Here is a 21040-nt window from a genome sequence, read left to right as displayed (position 1 = left end):
GTCGCATGTTGTGCCACTCTAATGTCAGAAACACAACAAAGGTTGAAGAAAAGGTCACACACTATGGGAAGACTAAAAAAATAAGGGTGCATTATACAATCTATTCAGTCACATGTAACTCCCGAATTCCCAAATTATGTGCCTCTAACTTCAATAAGCGTAACAGTTCAGATCAAAAAGCTTCCGAAGACTTTAAAATTTCCTTTCCGGTACAATTCATTTATCAGTACTCAGACAAAATCATTTTTTAATATTTTTTTCCTTGTTTTCTAGTATGCCCTCCGGCTAGGGAGTGAAAGTTTCCAAGGACCGCAAAAATGTTTCAATGGGCTTATAAACAAATTAAATGCACGCGTATAACCCTTTGGATGAATTTGCAAAACGCGTTAGACCGGCCATACCAGACGTCCTTCGAGTAAAAGTTAGCCCGTTTCACGCACAGTTGATTTCTTTAAGCTTGAGGGTATTATTCCCAAAGATTTGACATCTACTTTCTTTTGTTTTGTTGGTATTTCCAAAGAGACGCTCCTGTTATTATTTTTTATCCCGTTTAAAAAACAACTATTTTTCTATTATTTAATACTAATTCCGGGTCATCACCAAGGTGTGTATTGAAAGGCATAGATAGTTTAATGTTTCGTTTTTTTGACAATAGGGAGTTCAAGGAGCTACTCATAACGTCACAAAACAATAATATTTTAATTGATTAGAAAAACCGAAGACCTTGCACATGCATTTTAAATTTTGGTACATTTCTTCTTCGTGACCGGCCAAATTCAAGGTTTTGTGGAGAACGTGAGCACATGACGGTAAATTTGTCATCCTGTCTCAACTTGAACGCTGTTCCCACCTGTCCTGTTACTTAAATTTTCAAGTGACGTTTTCGTTGGCGTTGCCGTCGTTTTTTACAGCGAAGCCCCCAATATTCAGTTATAGTGGAAAACGTTGGCTTTTTGCCCTCGCGTGACGGCCATTGAAGAGCTAGCACTATGGTCAATACTTGGTAATTTGCTGAAGTCGGGCCTACACAAATATTTCCTTGATCCGCTGTTTATATTGCCCATTAAACAGTTTTCTCAGAAAATAGGTGATATTGTTTAAACGATTAAAACAAAGGCGTGTTTTTCCAGAATCAAAGAGCGTCATTTTACTACGAGTTTTTGTGAGAACGGCGTCAAGTGGCGAAAACGAGTCCTCGAAACGTAGGTGATCTCGTCTTTTTGGAATCACGAAAGGAGTTAGCTACCATCATTCAAAATAACTTCGTCAAGTTCGCCGCTCACAAAGAGTAAAACGAAACGTCCAGGGGTATATCTGTCCTTAGTACTTCGCTAAAAACTTGAGGTAAATTCTCGTATTCGTCAACAAACACGAATGCGAACATGGTCCTCGCACGTTGGAAGAAGAAGGCGGGTGCGAAATTCCGTCGCCCTACTTCAGTTGACGAGTGACGGATGGTGTAATTTGCCTCAGCCGGTAAAACGTTCAGATTAATCTAAAGGACAATCTTGAGCGTTAATTAACCCCTTGACTACCAGACATGCAACGTGGTTGGTAATTTAATTTAGAGTTTGCTACTAAATGTCTACATTGTCACTTGTAAAATTGGACATTTGTTTCCATCAAAACTAGAGGAGATTCATAGCAGTCAGCCTCGCGAATTGAAAGAGATTTTGTTTGGCTGCGATGAAGAACCTTTTTAGTGGGGGTAATCCATTTTAAGCTAACCAAATCGGCCTAAAAGTTAATCCAAATTTTTCGTGCTCGAAATAAAAATCCTCCGCAATTATGGCGCCCAGAGAAATGGCAAATACCAAATGGCTGAAAAAAAAAAAAAAAAAGAAAAATCAGAAGACAAGGGCTCCTTGTTCGCAACAGTGGGCTAAACCGATCTGGCGAAAATTTATACGTTAATTAATCTTGAAGCTAACAGCGACGCGCAGTTTATCACTACCGCTTATTTCTTTCACACAACTTGCCTCAAGCTTGAAGCAGCTATCTAAATACTTCTATAAAAATAAGTTGCAGTGCTTTAATACGTCTTGTTGTCAAGACACTTTCACTTGAAAGTTGTGTTAGAGGATCCGGTTGAAATACAGGATAGAACTTGGCCTGGGAGGATGGGGGGAGGTACGCACCCCCATCAAAAATTCCCGGGAGCTCCCCCCCCCCCCCTCCAGGTCAACAATTAAGCAGGGATCAGAGAACTATAATTAGAGGGATTTATGACTTAGCTGAAAGATTATCTCAGCTAACAACTTGAACTATTCTCTGTTGTGTCGTTCCTCTATCATGGCTAGTTTCAATCTTTTTCCTATTCATCCCTACACCTACCATTAAGGTCAATGGAGTGAGCAAATAAATCATATGAGCTTCGCCCTTTTCAGGCGCCTTCCATCCTCTCACACCTTGTTTCGTTTAGATTTTTTTCGTCGGTTTTTTTTTTTTTTTACTCTGTGTGTGGTTCAATACAGGCTGGGTGGCCGGTCTTTGTGGGTTTTTTTTTCTTGAGGTCATACATAAGCTTTTTAAATGTCGTAGTATTTTGATAGCTTATACAATTAAGGTTAATTTTGCCGAGTCTGTAACCGTGTATCATGTCTGTACAGTTTCTAGATAAAATAATCGTCCGGTTCAATCGTTTGACTTAACAGGGGATGTATATGTCTTTTTTTGTTTGTGGCCGTTTTTTGTTTGTTTGTGTTTCTTAAAATCAGAAGAACTTCCTGCTACGTGTTTTTTCTCAAGATCGGTGTTTAGCTAAACACACCAGTGCACGCAAACATGTCATTGAAAATATATCTCTCCCGACTTCATTTAATTTGTGCTGTACTTCGTGATTATTTCAACTCATTCAACTTCAGTACAATAACAGCGAACTACCAAAGAACCAAATTGGTAGGCGTGGCGTTGGAGTTAAAAAAGAGAATGAAAAATTCACAGTCGTGTGCTCACGTTCTCCACAAAACCTTGAATTTGGTCATTTCACATTGTTGTTTTGCAGAGGACGGCAAAGAAGTGTAACACAATTTAAATAGCACGTACAGGGCGATTGTTTTTGCTCATTAAAACTGTTGTTTTGCGGCTTCGTCATTGCCGTCGTCGCCGTCTTCTAAAATTCTCATACCACAGGAACCCCATTCGCCGTTTGTGTCGTGTGCTGTGCTTTGGGATAAATTTTACATTTACATCTTTTATTATTTTGCACTGTTCACAAGGTATATACTGATTTTACATGAATAAGATTTAAGGAAAAGATAAAAACAATATAGAATAGCAAGAAAACAATTGGTGTCGGTTATAAATTAAAATATTTTTTGGGCATTTTAAACAGGCCGGAATGAAGTGTCTCCATACATCTCGAGAAGCATCGCTAGTTTAAATAAATGGGAAGTTTTAAGATCGCTTTATCCCATTGTCAGTGTTACTGTAACTGAATAATAAGTGCGACGTTTTAGGGCTAAAAGAAATCTTTAACCTTATAGCCTCTTTACAACTGTATTCACTTTCAAAGTTTGCAGATATGGAGCATGCTCAAATCGCGCGAGGAAACGAGTTTTCGTGAGCGTGCGCTTTGCATTGTTACGTCACAGTGGCCTATGAGAGCGTAAAAGTTTCATTGGCTTGTGGAGTTTTTTAAATCATATTCCAGTTTTCTATGTCATGAAAACGTCTTTTTTAATCGCTGTATGGATATATTGTTGTCTTAGTCCAGGTAAGGAAACTTTTTGTACTGTTCTTGGTATTCTCTGCGCTATTGAGAGATTCGCATCTGGCGGAAAAATTCCGAAAGGAAATTTCAAAGCTGTTTTCGGTTCACTATCGATTGACTTGAGTGTTGCATTCTAGTGTCACCATTGCTTCAAAAGGCAGCTCGCATTGACAAGGCTCTGTCAGACAGTGTCAAAAGTAGTCCATTAGGAAAAGAAGTCACGTTAAAATGCGTTTACACTGGCAATCCCCCACCTGCGGTGCACTGGACAAAGAATGGAAAAAAACTGGATGACAAGTGCACGTTTTGCGTGCAGAAAGTGGAAAACTTTAACGGAATGAGTGCGTTACGCGTGACACCCTATCGTGACAGTGACTTCGGGGATTACAAGTGTAGAGCGAGAAATAAACTGGGATTCGGTCACACCACGATGAAACTTCAAGAGGACAAAACCAAAAGTAAGTCTTAAGTTTGCGTAACGCTTCAGTAGGGTATAATAAGGGACAAGGATCATAAATGGTAAGTTCGGTCATGTATTGAGTACGTTCTCTGGAGGCGCTGACGTGTAGTGATTGGCGCATTGAACGTGGGGATCTGGCGTTCAATGGGTCGACGGCAAGCCTGTGTCGCCTTTATTTTCCTCAGACAAGAAACTTTGCTCCACTCAGCCTCTCTTCACCCAGGTGAAAGTTATAAGTTAAAACAGGTAACTATTTTCATGGACCACCGTAGCGAAATATAAGCACCAGCTCCTGAAGCAAAGGATCTAATCAGCCACAAAATAACAAAGCAATATGATACAAAAAGCAAGCTCATCCGTAAGTTCCTGAAGAAGAAAAGTTTTTTCTTTCGAAATACTGGATTTTCCGTTTTTTCCATGCCGTGCAATCAGCCTTGCTTTCATATGATATTGTCTATTAAGTACCGGTGGCATACTGCTGGAAGTATTAGAGATGCTCTTTTGTGAGTCGTTATTGGGTCTACATGTAGCTTGTCCCATGTCAAGGCGACCCCTTCATGAGCTACCTCGGTAAGCAACAAAATTTCTTTGCAGTAAGGCGGTCGAAACGTCGCAAGCCACACCCATGTGACACAATCATTCACTATCATCTGAAACAACGATGAATAACACCTTTTATTATAAAAATTCTCTGTTTCGTCCAATTTCTTCTCCGTAGACATCACCCAATGCCAGCGAGACCGCATCCTGTCACGTGACCCTAGACTGAGACTCGAATTTTTGCCTCGATGTGATCCAGATGGATCGTATCACGTGATTCAATGCTCTGTCCACCTTGACAAGTGTTGGTGTGTGGACCAATCAGGACACAAGATCGCAGATGCTTTTGATGGACATAAGGGAAAATACTGTGGCCGTAGAAAACCAAAAGGTAGGAAAACTGGCCTGCCTAGAATAATATTGAATTACATTTACTTAACTTATATAAATCAGCAGGAGCACGATAGCGTTTGAGGTTATCGAACAGTTGATCAAATTCCGGAAATAAGAACCCCCTCCCCGCCCCCTTCCCTTTTCTGTGGTCATTTACGAAAGAAAATATGGAGATAAACGACCAGAAGAAGTTTTCAGATAAAATAATCTTGATTTATTAGAACTGCACTTTGCCTATCGTTCATGATTCAGTGCATCCTCGCAGACCCAGGGGCAGTTTGTCGAGTAGCAGGGATTTTCGTTGGCGAAAGTTTTCTGTAAGAACTCGTCCCGTTCCTACAGTAAACTTTCGCCCACAAAAATCCCTGCTACTCGACAAACTGCCCCTGGGTCTGCGAGGATGGATTCAGTAAAGGAAGGGACCTTTTCCTGAGTAGTTTCACGTATTTGACTTTGTTCATTTTCAGACATGGCCGTTATAGCGGCGATCGTCTTGAGCATAGCTTGTGTCTTGTTACTGCTACTCATTGATATTATATGTCACGTGACGAAAAATAAAGGGGTTATCAACCGATTCATACGTCACAGGAATAGACGGAGGACATACAGCAAATGTAAGTGTTCTCGCTAATTATTAATTTATTATTACTTCGATAGCACTTCTAGATTATCACTGTAATCAATGATTTTCGCGATTTCACTGAAAAAATGCACTCATAGGGCATTCAATGTCGTAATAATATCCACCTCTTTACCACTCCCTCAGTTTCTCGTTAGTCAACATAGCGCCGAAAATTGCAAATACCACGAGTCATAAGGGGCTGTTTCCAAGGAGAGAGGAAGATCCATTTTTTTTTTTTATAATGCAACACAATTACTTACATTACAATACAAAAAAATACAGTACTCTGCTGCAACAATAAATACTACTTACAATGGGGTACTGCGGACACGACTAAGATACAAATACGTATATCACTTACAGTACATTGGTATATTTACAATACGTTTTTAATATTACTTGCAAAGCTATTACATAGGAGAGAGAGAGAGAAAAGAAAAAAAACTGTATATATAAATACATAAATGAAAAAAGAGAGAGATTAAGGTAGAGGTTTGCATGGCTTTACCTTTACATGTGGATTAAGAAAAGGTTTTTGTTATGTCGTAATGTGAGAGGAAAAGGGAAAAGTTTTCTATTTTGGGAGAAAGACTGCGCATTTTACATATCCAAGTAAAATATCTGGCGATCAAAAAGTAGAAGTTTATGCTCTTGTTCTTGTTTGGCTTTAACCCTAATACCAGATATGGCGATAGATTAGTATTATTTGAAAGTTCTCCTCGGTTGATTGCCCATTGTTTAAAACCTTGCCAAAAAAGAGTGGATATCTCACACGTCCAGAAGAGATGGATGAGAGTCTCTTTATCATTTTGACAAAAAGTACACTGCTCATTATCCTTTAGGTTTATTTTGGAAGAGGAAGATCCAAGCACAAGGAAGATCCTACAAGACGGATCATCCTAGCACTATATGTTTTCTCTATACAGCTTACATGCAAAAGGTTGTACTTTTCCCTAGCGATAGGATCTTCCAAGCTGAGAGCACCATGTAAGCAACCTTTGTTCGGAAGATCCAAAAACAGAACAAACATGGCGGCGGCCGGGCTTTCAGCTGCTAAAGGCCGACAATGTTTCTTCTTTACCTTCTCCAATTGGTAACCACTTCGGCCGAAATTTTTGCATGTAAACCAAACGAAAAGTTATTTCGCTTTCTAGGAACTTCCTAGTGCTAGGATCTTCCTCCCTCCCTGTATAAAGCCCCTAAGTAGACTATGAGCCGTCCCTTTGTTTTCTTTGGGACAGAAAAGCGAATGGCTTTACTGTCCCTAAGAAAAATAAGGCACTGGTGGTAATCTAAGTGTTAAAGTTGAATTTTTGTTTTCTCGCAGTGAGGGGCAAGGACGAGGCGTCCAAGTCTACAGAAAAACAAGTCAAGACAAAAGCTACTGAGGAACCTTGATAATGAATAAAAAAAAGGAATGTTATGGTGTTGCTGTTTTTCCTTTCTAGTGCACAAGAAATTATGTCAATCAGACGATAATAAAAACGAGTTTTTGTCATTCAAGCAATGTCCATGCTATACCTTATCTATATTCATCGAGCGGCTGAAACCTTAACTAAGAAACTGAACAAGAAAATAACTTACATTACCGTAACCACTCGCGTGACTGGCTTCTTGATTAGTTTTGAAAATTTTTGACATCTTTGAAGTTCATAATCGGTGTTATGTGGCGCCGTTGCTTATGGTAGTGCTCAGGCTAAAGTGATTCTAGTCCAGTCGTAACCCCTCTACTCTGTGTCACGCAACTCAAGGCGCGGTCGTGGGTTGCGTGACAGAGAGCGGAGGGGCCAGGACTGGGCTGGCTAAAGTGAGTCTAGACCGCGCAAGTTACTAAGAAACGATAGTCAGCTCGCTTGAAGTTGCCCTAGCATATGTACGTGACTTTATCGTTCGCGAGCTAATACATGGTACATAAGGATGACCCCCAGCACATACACAACAGGAAAAAGTAATGGTTTTACAAAGCACTGGAAAATACCTAGGATTGCAAAAATAACTCTTCATAGAAAGGATAATTTCCTTGAAGACCACGTGAAATTTACTTATTAGCACTTGTTCGTCCTGTTTCAGTTGTTGACCTAAGTGGGTATCTAAAGGTATCGCAACTAGTGAAACTGCTCGCGAGTATCGATATTTTTCAGGGAATATCGACGATATCGACTGTTTGGTATCGATATCAGCCCAATTCCAAAAAACGAGCAAGTTGTGAATCCGCCTCGCATCGTTCTCGTGTTTTGATTGGTCACTTAAAGTGGAAACCATCAAAAAGTTGTCGAAAATGTCAAGAAGTTGTCAAAAACGTGATGCAAGTTGGCCACGGCACAACAACTGATGGAAAAAAACTCTTTAATGTTTAGGTCTAGCTGTTTTTCGTTTAAAAAGTGTGCGTGATGGATGCCGCTGCTACAATCAACTAAACAATTATGTTTTAGAGAGGACTTCTGACCCAAATCTGGATTTTATTTTTTTTATAGTTAACAGTCTATGTACATATCAATATTACTTTCTGGAGATAAACAACTATGACAAGCATCGACTAAAACTAGAACCTAACGCGCATATTACAGATACGGATTTAGACCTTGGAGTAAGTGGAGAGCCCGCTCTTTAAGGGAGCTTTCCATTCGTCAGAACTGGCCGGCCAGATGGAGGTCAGTCCGTAAACGAATGTACCAATTTGAGGGATAAGTTTTATCCTAGCTCTTCGAATTTTGGCTTCCAAACTGATAGCGCGTAACATTTTCGGAGCGATTGTTTTTAAAGATTTCGCAGCAAAATGATGCATGCGATTTACAGACTGGCCGGTATGGCCTACCAGTTCTGATAAATGGAAAGCAATTGAACACTCGCACTCGTTTCTCTTCGTTAAACGATATACCTCGGCGTCGGTCGGTTTTGGTGTAAAATATAATGGGCCCCTGATCTCCCACTGTCTTAGATAGCGCTTTTACCCGACAAATGCTAATACATTAGTGTTTGGCTAGCTGTTGCTGACAAATAATACTTGTCGCTAATCTTGCCAACTTTCTAAATAACTTTCTGGTGTTGGCAAGCTCGCATTTCACTCACGAATGTTTGTTTAACACTTCCTGTTTACTACTCGAAGCATGTAACAAAAGGACATACAAGAACTGCCATCGAACACGGACTTCCCAATAACTGAACGTTTTCTCCATTTTTTTCCGTGGAGGCACCACTTTGCAAAATTTTCGGAGGCCAAACTAGTTTTCCGTGTGAAAGTGACTTCAGACAGTTTCTTTCGCTATCCATGTTCTTATCAACACAACACTTCTAGGGCTCCCACAAAACGTACCTCGGTTGCCGAGTCCATTTGCGCATGCGTCGAAGGTATTATAAACAAGGGATTAACTGGGTAACCTCGCCAGCGTTTGCCACTTAATCACTCTCGCTCCCAGACTGCCTGGTTAGAAAACGAGGTCGAGGCACCCTATATCACCGTCGATGTCTAGTCTACGTCTTGGAGTCTTCAAGAGAATGTTCTCTTGGCGTTTATTGTTTTCGCTTGCTTTGTACAATGGTAAACGCAAATATTAAAGCTACTGTCCAGTTCAGGAGTCCACTGCCTTGTTAGTGCTTACGTTTAAAACAAGAGCAAAATGGCAGCGTGAGAGAGAGCAAAATTTCATGCACGCCAACAAAATTGGTGGCTAACAGTAACTAAATTTTCAAAAACAGGCCTTGAATTTTCATTGTTTTGTTTTGACAAATTATGCTACCAACTGCGCACACTTCACACGTATGACCGCTATGAATGCTTACTGCCGACTCGTCCAACAAGGCTCGTTGGGAAAACCAACATAACACGGTAATTACATGGTAATCTTTCTGATATTCCAAAATCAAATTTCAAATTCAAACTGCTTTGCTAACTAAGACGCTTTCCATTAAGACAAAAACTCTGGTCCAACCATTTGAAATGTAAATGAAACAAACATTCGATCGGAAGTACTCCACTTTTCCTTTCCAACTGGTTTCCGACCCATTTGCTCTAAACTTATATCATTTTCATTTTTTTGGTTTCCTGTTGATCTTCCACCTATAAGTGTACAAGTTTGTGTCTGAAACCAAGCTGTTTGCGTGGAGGATAAATTAAAAGCCTTTCTATCTGGCACGGAAAGTTTCCGGAATTACGAACCGAAAATTTTGGCTACATGGAAAGTGCTTCAGAAATCATACATAGGAAAAACGTTATCAAGATAATATATACAAGGTAACCTCGCCACCTTCTGCGAGTCAGTCACTCTTGTTACCAGACTTCCGCGTTAGAGAACGAGATCGAGGCACCCATGGTAGGAAACCAAGCTGTCTAGTCTACTTCAGATCCACCCAGAGGAGAGGGGGCCCACGTTAGTTTATCCCCGAACAGAGGGGAAGACCCCACTCTAGAGTTTGCTAAAGTATAAAACCAAGGAAACACAAAATTATTAAACAACTCTTCCTTGCAATACGCTGCCAGGGTTTTTCCCCTTGCGTTTCTGTTAAATCAAAATTCATCTTTCTTAGGGCGTCCTTTTGCGCGCGTGGTCACGGCACTCGGGTCCTTCTTCAACATCTCTTTCTTCCACTTCATCCGTCTGTTCTGGAACCATGTCTTCACTTGTAACGGCGTGAGTTTCAGCTGGCGAGCAAAGTCGTTCCTTCCGTGTGTAGACAAATATTTCTCTTTTTCAAATCGCTGCTCCATTTGCTGCAGCTGAGCGCGTGTAAACACGGTGCGCGTTCTGCGAAAACGCCGGCTGTCTTGTATTAACGCGCGAAAATACTTCGGCACAGGACAAAGAACTGTGGTGTTAGCTTGATGTGCAGCTGTTGTACCTGCATAAAATATGAATATATCGCATTAAAATATAGCCGTGTACGTATTTACGAGGCAAGCTATTAATTAGAGAAAGCGAGTTAAAATACGGTTTACCAAACACCACAAATTGGTCCACCAGCGAATGATATTTTTTACATGTTAGTTTTTTCACTTTCGTTTTAAGGAACCAAAGAATTAAAGCCCTGTTTGGGGTTTATAGGGATGCAGTTTCAGTTCTGTTAACGCCCTCGAAACTTCAATGGAAGATAACACGATTATGAAGCCGTTTACACGGATTGACTTGGGCCAAAAACGAAAAGCCAGAATGAACCAGGGTGGTGTGTAACCAAAAAGAGTGACCATCTCAAAAAGCGATGTGTCTTCAAATAACACTATGAACGCTTCCGTTAATGTTGAAACCAACCCAAATGTTTTCTCTTTGGTGCAAACATCCGAAAAAATTAATCACGTTCTCCAATCTGATTGGTGCAAGGAAAATTGTCCCATTTCTCGGGAGTTTTCAAAACTATGCTTTACACGCGCATATATTCGTAAGTTTCATTAAAAAAAATTGTCACTTCCATAAAACCATTGTCGTCCGTCGATTTGAACGAAGCATTTTCTGAAAAAATACGGCTGATTCTTCAGCAAAGTGAATCAAGTCCCACAAATTAACCGCGCGATTAAGTTACTTCCGACGAAGAAATCAAAGAATAAAATAGAGAATGCTTACGTACAGGCGTTAAACTTTTCAATATTGGCCTGGTAAAGGTGACGCTGTGGGGCCACACAATTGTTCCAGATATAGCTACCAAATCTAGAGGGGTGCGCTATAGAGAAAAAACAAAAATAATTGTTAGACTGCGGGCGAGCTACCATAGTCATCGTGCGAGGAGTCAGTGTCGTCGGCGACAAGAACACGATCACACACGTACACTGATCACACTTTAGGATTTCATCCAATGCAGAACATCGTAAGAAAGCGCTACCCAGCATTAAATGGTCACGCTCAGTTAGGATTTTCTCCCACAGACTCAAAAGAAAGAACCACCTTCTACAGCATAACAAACAGCACCACAGGAAAGTACTGCTCGGTAGCTTTCATTTGAATGGTCACACTTTAGGATTTCAACCGCAGACTCAAACGTTTGAACCACCTTGTACAGCAAAATAAACAGCACCACAGGAAAGTACTGCTCAGTAGGTTTCATTTGAATGGTCACTTTAGGATATCATCCACAGACTCAAAAGGTAGAACCATCTGGTGCAGTTCAATAGGCGGCTAAGAGAAAACGTGGCTGTCATTTTTGACTGCCATATGTGGAAAAGTTTCCGGTCCTTTGGATTTTAAAAGTGTTATTAAAGGCAGTGACTGTATCTTGAGTAGCACTTTGAAAATCCAAAAGACTGGAAACTTTTTCACATATGGCAGTGAAAAATAAGAGCTTAATTTTCGTTAAAACTACAATTTTAGTGCATTCAAACTTATAAAACTAGCAGTAATCAAAGGCAAGGGAGTGCGTTCGATGATCTAGATCCAGGCTCTTTCGCCTTTGTCAAGTTGGTGATGATGTCATCCGCCCTGCAAAATTCCCAAGATCCGTGATTTTGTTGAGTGTGTCCCATACATTCTCCACTCTCATCTGTATTAGGAGTGCGTTCTTTCTACATCGAACGCAAAAGAAGAACTATTGATAAATGTTGTAGACTAAGGATGGCCAAGGTCAACATCAACAACCTTTCGATACAAAACAAAATTTTCCAATGATTCAATGATATGTGAGCTGGCACGTGAATGACCACGCCCTAAATCAGGTATACTCGGTTTAAGGCATTGACAATCCTTTCTTCTTAAAGGGACTATGTCAGCTGGTGCACATGCACAGTCCGATTGAGACCAATTTGCATACAACTCGTCGCGGGATTCTTGCTTCAGTTCAGCCATTACAAAAGCTTTCAAAAATATCGCAACAAACAGCTTCTGCAATTACTAAAAATTTTTGTTAATAAAAAAAAGTTCAGCTAACTTTTCGAAGATAAACGCGATTCAAACAGATGAAAACAGCTTCCTGAACTCTCCGACGATATTTGAAAACGGTTGGGTCAGTGCTTCTCATCAACGTGAGTATGCGCCTGGGGCAACATAGTGCCTTCAAGCGGTCTTCACGTAGCAAAGTTTTTATTGACTTTGAATGTTACGATATCATTTACTATGTTTACTCTTTTCTTGAAATTCCCTTCCCTTTCCAAAACACAACAGCAACATCGGCTTCTTCGACCTTGATTTGCAATTCACATGCAATTTACACTTATTTTACAAACTACAAAAAGGTAACTTGTCATCAAAAATATATAAGTTTAAGAGGTAAACTGGTTAGATGCCAAAACTGGTTGGGTGATCACAAATTAACAGAACGTTAGGTATTCAATATAATTTACTTTTGCAGGTGGTACATTAATTCAAAAATCCCGTTTTGTTCTCTAAATCTTGTTTGCACCAAAGGCAACAAAAACCAAACCGAATGGACGGTTGGTCTGTCTTAGCTGTTTTCCGAAAATCACGTTAATTTGAATACAAATTAGGGACGTTGTATATCGCCGGTAATTCAGCAATGAAGCCCATTACGCCGATCGTGACTGAATATTTGATGACGGTGGATCTTTGCTCTCTAAAACTTTGTATTCAGTACAGCTGTTTAGTATTAGAGTAACTAGAGGTGACAATAGGCGTTTCCTGTATTTAAACTTCTCGTATCGAACTCGTCAAAAATTAAGTTTTCATTTACTTGACAGCCGATTCGATAAAAAGACAAGGTGTGAAACAGGAAGCGTGGCCATTTACACCTTTTCTTGCTGTAGTCTAAATTGGCGACACCTCTTAGCACCTAACAAGCTGTGAGATTTTCCCTGAAAGAACGGGGAGTGAATGGTTGGTTTGCGTTATGTTTGTGCCAAATTGTTTCGACATAGCCTACAAATTGTTTCTATTTGTAATAACAACTAGTAGCCAATATTCCTGGAACCTGTTGCGCCTAAAACAGGCGAGGATGAAAGCCTGTTGAAGACAGCTGACCAAACATTTCTAGGTACATGTTTTTTTTGCCGTAGATTGCAAAATACTCAAGACGGTAAATGCGGTTTCAAATTATCTTTTTCAATAAACTGGATGAAATGCATACCAATACACACATCCGCGTTATCTGTGACGATTCATATGAAAGTAGTTGAGCAGGATTTTCCTGTTGCACTTCTCGTCTTTGTCAAAAGCAAGAGGGAATTTTAGCCGAACAGTTGTCAAACTTAAAATATCTAAAATTTTAAAATCCGCGTTTAATACAGACAACAAGGTATTCAACTCCACATGTTGTGTATGTGTGAAGCCTTGATGCAACATTTTGAACAGTGTGAAACAAACACAGGACAATTGAAAAGAGACGAGCTAGTGGCCCCAGCTCCTATGTGATGATAAATTAATGTCGTGTAATATAATTTAAAAAATTAAGAACCAGATTTTAATGTATATAGGATGTATAGAATTAATAAGAGATGCAAAATGTTGGTAACAATCAATCTGAGTGTGTTTTGATCGTAATTTTTCGATAATAGCTTTAATACCGCCTAAAGAAAAATCACAAAAAAAAACAAGTACTTTAACAGCAAAACGTGAGTTTGGTGATAAATGTCGCATCACAATTTCGAATTTCTGACACCGTCAGTTTCAATACAACGCCAACTTGGGAAATGAGTTATGTTCACGTGCTCGTCAATTTGCGCACTTGTTGATAAAAAAATGAAGAACAGAAATGTTTCACTTACTTTGTTGGCAAGGCTGTTCCCTCGTTTTCGCCGGTTCTTCTCTCCTTAGGATATCGTCAATCATAAAACTCTTTGATGCATGGATTTTCTTGCTCGCCACCGGCCGCTGAAATGCCGTAACACGAGGCCAACTCGACAAATAGAGACCAAAACTTGAATCGTTACACCCTCCGAACATGTCTTGCGTTCAACTACGGTGTTAATCAGGCAATGCAACGATTAAATCCTGAATTTTTTTAGCTTTTCAATGCCTTTTGATCTCTTGAAATTTTTCGCTGACAAGGAGGTCCAAATTGTAATATCTAATTGTTTTTGGTAACGTGGTGTTATTGTAAGTTGAATCGACTTATCAGTTGTTTACCCAACTTTTTCGCTCGGGTGACGCGTTTTGATTGGCTGCGCACACAATCAGTGAACCAAATCTGACTTGTTTACACAAAACATTAACAACAACAAGGATAGAATTGCTCAATTTTTGGTGTTATATGTCCTCGCAAGACATAATTAACACTAAAAGATTGAAAAATATTTCTCTGGGTAACTTTGTTGTGACTTTATCACCACGAATGAACAGCTATGTGGATAGCCAACAACTCGTGACCACAGCAACTTTATTTTGCTGCAAGGAAATCCACTAAAATACTTGCAGGTTTCGCAGCTAGCACGTAGCCTGAGAAGCGTGCTACTGGCAAGGCGGGGCAAGAAAATAAAAGTACAAGACAATGGGGACATTAACAAAGAAAAGAAATAACACTGTTTGATCAGTTATCAACCAGAAAGATCCTTGCCATAAGTATTTTATCATTAAAAAAAAAAAAAGAAAGATAACCTTGTTATATTTATCGATTAATTGGTGCAAGCCCGTAAACATCCAAACACCGTGAACATTATCTCAAAGGGCAAGGGCTTGTACCAGCCAAAAGTGTTTTTACACTCTTAATTCGAGGCGTTTGCAAAACAAGTCCTGAAGACCGATAAGGAAGTCGCAACACAGCATACCAAACTATCTAAGGCCAAGGAGCGAGAGTTTAAAAAACACTTGATTCTTTTTGATCATCGTCACCGAAATGTCTTGTATTTTGAAAAATAACGCTGTAAGGAAACCTATTAAAATTAATGCCGAAAAATTGATGGTTGGTTGTACTAACAAGGGTAGTATAAATAACAATTAAATAATAACAGAAAGTTATCTTCGTGGGAACTCATCGAGATATTGATAAAAACAGAGCAAAATCCGGGTCGTGGGAAATATCAGGTCCAGGAATTCCCTTGACATCCTTAAAGATCCCTGTCTCAAATTCTTTTGCGTTGTTTTGCTGAAATCAGTGTTAGAAATAATACAAATATAAAATAAAACAACTAACAATTTTCTTTCAAGACGAGTGAGAGTATCACGCCATTTTTAGCTGGCATTTGTCTATCACATTGAAGCTTTATTGCCCTTTCTTTTCGTCGGCTCATAATGCATAAATGTAGTTTGATACACCGGTATATTTATATCTCAGAGCGGATCATTTTTCTCAATTTCCGGTGACTTTTATATCGTTGATTTCTATTGAGAGGAGTTGTCATTTTCGATCATTTAAAAGGTTTACCCTCGCCCCCAGGGCCTTCTCGGTCCGTGCCCAACCACCATCTTGAAAGTGGAGTTGTATACATTCCCGGAATACATTCCGACAAAAGTTCAACGAAAAACACAAATAAAAAGGCACACAGTGCCTTAAATATTTTATTTCCTGGTTACTAATTTAAAAGCTCGTTAACTGCAAACACCGATACAACAATTAACACGTGCAAGAGCGGCGTCTTTACGCTTCGCGAAAAACTTTCACTGAGAAAATTACAGCAGAAATTCCATTCTGATGACGTAACTTCCACGAGCGAAGTGTTTCTGATTATGAAAAAAGTTGATTCAAATTTATTTCATCCAATCAGGGCACTGCGTAGATTGAAGGAGCTTGAAGTTATCAGTTTGGAATTTCTTCATTGGCTACTCAAACATTGTTTTCCAGACTGCAAGTAAGTCGCCTTTTTGTCAAAAAATCCACTGGGGGAGAAAACACGAACTCGCGAGGCCCCGAAAGCGTGTATTCTCGCGCACGATCCTTACACGCCCCAGTCCTCACTCGGTTCGAAGTTCGCGCGTGTTCGTACAACGAACCGACGCAAAAGATAGTGACTATTTTGCAGCCTGCTGTTTTATGACGTCGCGTCGAAACATAATTTTTTAAGCTGCATTATTACAAGGTTTGACACAACTGCATAAAAACTGACAGTTTTCCAAGTAATTTATCTGGGACACTAAAAAATAATGTTTCAATTATTTCGTACTGGCTAGCAGCGTACAAATGGCATTACCTCTTATCTGGCCATGGCTGACTTCCCTAGCAAACAAGTTATGGAGCGCGAAGTGCCACCTTGCGATCATTTGAACCAATTCACAAACTGTCGTTCAGATCGTCTGTTAAGTTACAATTTGATGACAACCTCCGAGCCGCAAAGTCAACCTCGTTCCCAGGCTCTCTCTTCTCCCTGGGAACGAGGTTGTCGCAAAATTCGGTTGGTTTTCTGGAAGCTATAATTAGACAGCCGATCTGCACGCGACGTGTGCAAAAGAAGTTAAAGTGGATACTACAACTCCACTTTACCTTAACTGGTACATCTGAAATCATTATTATTTTTACTCATAGCTGTATTGGCCGCATAAGAACTCTGTGCACTTCATACTAGGTTAGCTATAAATTGAACGTGTGCAGTAATAGTTTTGATTGAAACGAATCGAAATCAATATAAACCTCTAGAAATATTGTATACCGTAAACTTACCAAAATTATAGTAGATTTGCTTTTATTCTTGAAAGAAGAAAAAAGATATTTTTGATAACGACACAGTTGACGCAAATATGCTCACAATTAACAATTCAAAAGAACGCGCATCACTAATAATAAATGAAAAAGTTATTTAACCTCATTTATACTTACACAATGGGAGGAAAAAAAAAAAACTATATTTCTGCAAATGTACCAACCCGGAAAAGAATACACTTCTATGTAATCTGGTATAATTTTGGTTGCTAAAGCCGAGCTGGTATAGCACTACAACCATGAATGTATTCCTTAAAATACCCACAGCGATTTATCTTTCCAGTTTTAAAAATCACACCAATTAACTTTTATTGAGGTTATAAAGTTCATTGTCTTGAATCCTTTACATTGAAGATTGCCGCTTATATATGGGACTGTAGGCTCTCCGTTACACGTTCGAGTTTTGTGCAGCCAGCTTTTTCCTAGAAGATACAAATTAAACGGTAAAGATATTGGAAAAGAGATCAGTTTGCACATGTCGTTCAACATGCTGCACGTTTTTGCACAGGAGAGGGCCAGGTTCTATCCAATTTCGCACTTAAACTCGTTCACAGATTCATCATAATCTTTGGTCAGCGGTTGGTCGCCAGAAGAGACTCTGAGATACTGGAATTTTTTACCGCAGAATTTCTGTGGTAAGGCAATGCAAGAAACCAATCCAAAAATTTAATTTTTTCCCGATTTTCCTAGAGACTCTCCTGGCAATCGACCGCTTGGCAAAGAGCCTGAGGACTCAACTGGGTACGAGACTGGGTAAACTAGGTTCTTATTCCTGCATGCAACAATGTTAAGCAACTTTCATAAATGGCTAAAGGGCTTGTTTTTAAAATCAAGCTTTACACTGTTCAACATCTGTTGAACAGCCGGTTCAATATTGCACCGTGTATCATAATTGTCTTAAGCCATAGGCCCAATCAGATGCACAATTTCCGTAAAATTCCGAAACTAAGCCTCTCGTGTTTTACAAGCCCCTTCAACGAGTTAACAGATGAACAGTTCCTGTCATGGTTGATGCAGTTTTTCAGTCAGTGACACAGGCATACTCGGAAAAAAACAAACTCAGAGTTCATCCAACAGGAGTCGAACCTACGATCTTCTGATTACTAGTTCAGATTCTCTACCACTGAGCTACAGGGGACTCACGAGACCTATCATTCATACTGCTAGTTCCTGCCATATTTTTCGGTTTAAAACCCCAGGTACCACGATAACTTTAACGCCAATCGATTTTAGCATCCTAAGGGAACGAGTCCAAAAATTTACCTCTGTCCCCTCCCCCCCCCCCCCCCCAAACAAAGAACAGTCCGCCGATCACCCAGTCATTTTCAAAGGAACATTACCCTTGCGTCTTAGGTGTAAGGTAACCAAAATTTCAGTCAAATAATTAAAAAGAATACTTACTTTTCCATTTCTGTAGCATTGCTATCCACATCTGAAAAGAAAACCCGGAAAAATCAAGATTTTCAAAAAATTAAATTTCTCACGAAAGAAGCTGTTGTTGCATGAGACATGGTATTAAAAGAAACAGCCACTCTTACAATCTTACAACAAATTGACGACAAATCGTTTGACAACCCCGTTCTTAGGATCTTCTCAAGAGAGGAAGAGAGAGGAATCTGGGAACGAGGTTGATCGTTGAAAATAGTATGTGTGAAGTACATGAAGTAGAGATGCATTTTAGTGTTCTAAAAATCGGATTTCATTATCGCGTATTTTCGTTTTAAAATTTCTTCGAGCCGTCATTTTCGTTTCCATGACGCCATACGATTGCCTAATTATTCTACACCGTCATATCTTCGCGCCGCCGTGTAATATCCTCCGTCTATATGATCCTATATGTACGAGCTTTTCTTGTTAGACCGCAGTTAAGCCTGCCGCGCGATGTGAATTTTTTCTGGATTTTGCGTGGCTTTCGTCTGCGAAAAAGTTAAGCGACGTTATACCTTTGCCGTAGACGTAAGGTATACCTGCCAACTCTGACTCAAAGGCGAGTGCCAGGATTTTCGAAAATGACGCGACTATATCCGAAGATTTCCGAAGACACCCGAAGATTCCGAAGACGTTCCAAATAATTCTGAAGTTCTCAAGAAAATGGTTATGTTCCACACGGACTTTCAAGAATCAGAGATTCTGGGCAAAGAATCGTTTACTCATTTTACATAGTCTTTTAGTTTCTCGGCATTGATTTGAGTTTACATGTTTTTGGAAAGTGTGTCAGGTAAGGCTATAATAGCTCACATTCTTCAACCAAGCTTGAGAAATTGGTCCATAAGCGTGAGCTGGCATGAGATCGAAATTCAGTCAACCCGCAGGCAACAGACTCACGCCTGAGGCGAGAGAGTTGACAGGAATAGTAAGGCATGTAAAGGTACGATTTTATGCATTAAACGGCGTTACACTTACAGCCTCCTTTCGCTCCTCCACCACCAGCGCCACCACAAAGGGCTTGTTTACAACAGAACAGCAAACCACAGGAATTGAAAAAGCAGCAGAACAAATCGATGGCGATTAGCACGATCAAGATGACGCCAATTACAATGCCAGCAATGGCCCCTGCTCCAAGTGGACTTGTAATTCCTTCCACTGGCGGTTCTACGGTGAATTACAAGAAAAGAAAAAAAGAAGTCGTAAGCAACAACAACGACAATATCAACAAGCCGCAGTCACATGTGCAACTACTTCATTCTCTTTGGGAAACGATGTATATTTCTGAAAAGCCGATTTGAACAAAAAACCCCTACCCTCGATCAGTATTTTGATTTTGTCAAGAACAAAACCATTGTGCAAAGAAGTATACTAAATTTTAAGGGTCAAATGAACAAGTTCTTTTCGGTATGGAAACCTCTCCTCTGTTTATTATTACTGAGAGGTAAACAATGCTAATCAAATATGTGTAAGTTTTTTATGCAATGTATTCTTAGTGTGCTGAATAAAATTTATTAAAAAGTCAAAAAAAAAATAAATATCAACAGGCCGCAAACAATCTCAAAGAAACGGAGAATTAACGGCGTACTGGTTCTGTTGGGACACTGAAAGTGTTGTCCAAACACAGAGGTTTTATAACGCCACTTCATCTTCAATTTTCAATTTCATTTATTACTTTATTAATTTCCAAATAAAATCAATAAAACGTAATTTCTTTGACAGTGTAAAGGAAGGAAATCGGCATCCCCTCTTATGTTTTGTTAAACATCTGAGCTAAATGTTATGTGCGATGGGATTCACATTCGTAAAGTTATCTCTTAAGTGCGACTTGCAGTTACGGGAAGTTGTCAACTACAACTTAGTATTTCTGCTCGCGGAGAAAGAATTACTTAAAAATGCAAACTAAACGAAACAAATAAGCAACAAAAAGCAACATTAATTATAAATAAAATGTTACACAACTTAGTACTGAAAAACACAGAACATGCAAAACAAACTATAAGTTGACGAAACGCATCTACTTGTGCAAGACAAAGCTAAACAAAAACGGAACAATTTGATTTAATGATAATTTCTTGTAGGCTAGAGTAAAATGTTAATCTGCAAAAACACAGTTAATGAATTAATGCTTTATAATATAAACTTCAGTTAGTCAGTGCTTGGGTTAAAATTTGTTAAATATCAGCCACACTCGGTTCAGGAAATAGTTTATTAGGAGTTAAGAAATTAAGTTTGTTTTCAATGTTTTGTTTTGTGTTAAATTGTGCACTTTGTCCACAAGGGGTGGCATCGTATGTTGTGGAAAGAGCGGGAAAACAGAAGCGCGCGGCTTGATGGGAAGGACGAAAGCCTTTCCTGTGTCAGCCCCACAACACAATGCGCACCACAT

The 21040-nt window shown here is 39.5% G+C and overlaps 3 protein-coding genes and 1 long non-coding RNA gene across 4 annotated transcripts in view; 2 read left to right on the top strand and 2 right to left on the bottom strand.

Annotated features, from left to right (window-relative positions):
* Positions 1-29: 29 nt before the first annotated feature.
* On the top strand, positions 30-7230 carry LOC146469181 (contactin-5-like). Its single transcript, XM_085123815.1, has 5 exons — positions 30-3715; positions 3850-4170; positions 4891-5103; positions 5573-5719; positions 7055-7230. The coding sequence occupies exons 1-5, from the start codon at positions 3664-3666 to the stop codon at positions 7123-7125; spliced, it is 804 nt and encodes a 267-aa protein (XP_084979941.1). The 5' UTR covers positions 30-3663; the 3' UTR covers positions 7126-7230.
* Positions 7231-8450: 1220 nt separating this feature from the next.
* LOC146469180 (brain-specific homeobox protein homolog) lies at positions 8451-14668 on the bottom strand. Its single transcript, XM_085123625.1, has 3 exons — positions 14363-14668; positions 11284-11376; positions 8451-10563 (listed from the first exon to the last, which is right to left on the bottom strand). The coding sequence occupies exons 1-3, from the start codon at positions 14538-14540 to the stop codon at positions 10232-10234; spliced, it is 603 nt and encodes a 200-aa protein (XP_084979751.1). The 5' UTR covers positions 14541-14668; the 3' UTR covers positions 8451-10231.
* Positions 14669-15047: 379 nt separating this feature from the next.
* On the top strand, positions 15048-17332 carry LOC146469179 (uncharacterized). The gene is made up of 2 exons (XR_014867329.1): positions 15048-16908; positions 16982-17332. It is a non-coding gene; the product is annotated as an uncharacterized LOC146469179 (long non-coding RNA).
* LOC146469177 (neural cell adhesion molecule 1-A-like) overlaps positions 16064-21040 on the bottom strand; it is a 38637-nt gene continuing 33660 nt past the window's right edge. Inside the window, exons 10-12 of the mRNA XM_085123842.1 lie at positions 19630-19818; positions 18628-18658; positions 16064-17648 (exon numbers count right to left, since the gene is read on the bottom strand). Of these exons, the coding sequence (XP_084979968.1) occupies positions 17615-17648; positions 18628-18658; positions 19630-19818 (254 nt within the window). The 3' untranslated portion in view covers positions 16064-17614. The remainder of the gene's footprint in view (positions 17649-18627; positions 18659-19629; positions 19819-21040) is intronic.

This window comes from Pavona decussata, unplaced genomic scaffold, assembly GCF_977016875.1.
Source record: "Pavona decussata unplaced genomic scaffold, jaPavDecu1.1 SCAFFOLD_127, whole genome shotgun sequence".
In the NCBI taxonomy this organism is placed as follows: domain Eukaryota; kingdom Metazoa; phylum Cnidaria; class Anthozoa; order Scleractinia; family Agariciidae; genus Pavona; species Pavona decussata.
Note: the sequence above shows the minus strand (reverse complement) of the source record. Positions and strands in the feature narration are given on the sequence as shown.

Coding starts and splice junctions, on each gene's coding strand:
- LOC146469180 (XM_085123625.1), bottom strand. CDS start 14,540: ATGTTCGGAGGGTGTAACGATTCAAGTTTTGGTCTCTATTTGTCGAGT. Junction 11,377..14,362: donor GGAACAGCCTTGCCAACAAA/GTAAGTGAAACA, acceptor TTTTCTCTATAG/CGCACCCCTCTAGATTTGGT. Junction 10,564..11,283: donor TATTGAAAAGTTTAACGCCT/GTACGTAAGCAT, acceptor TATTTTATGCAG/GTACAACAGCTGCACATCAA.
- LOC146469181 (XM_085123815.1), top strand. CDS start 3,664: ATGAAAACGTCTTTTTTAATCGCTGTATGGATATATTGTTGTCTTAGT. Junction 4,171..4,890: donor TCAAGAGGACAAAACCAAAA/GTAAGTCTTAAG, acceptor TCTTCTCCGTAG/ACATCACCCAATGCCAGCGA. Junction 5,104..5,572: donor TGGCCGTAGAAAACCAAAAG/GTAGGAAAACTG, acceptor GTTCATTTTCAG/ACATGGCCGTTATAGCGGCG.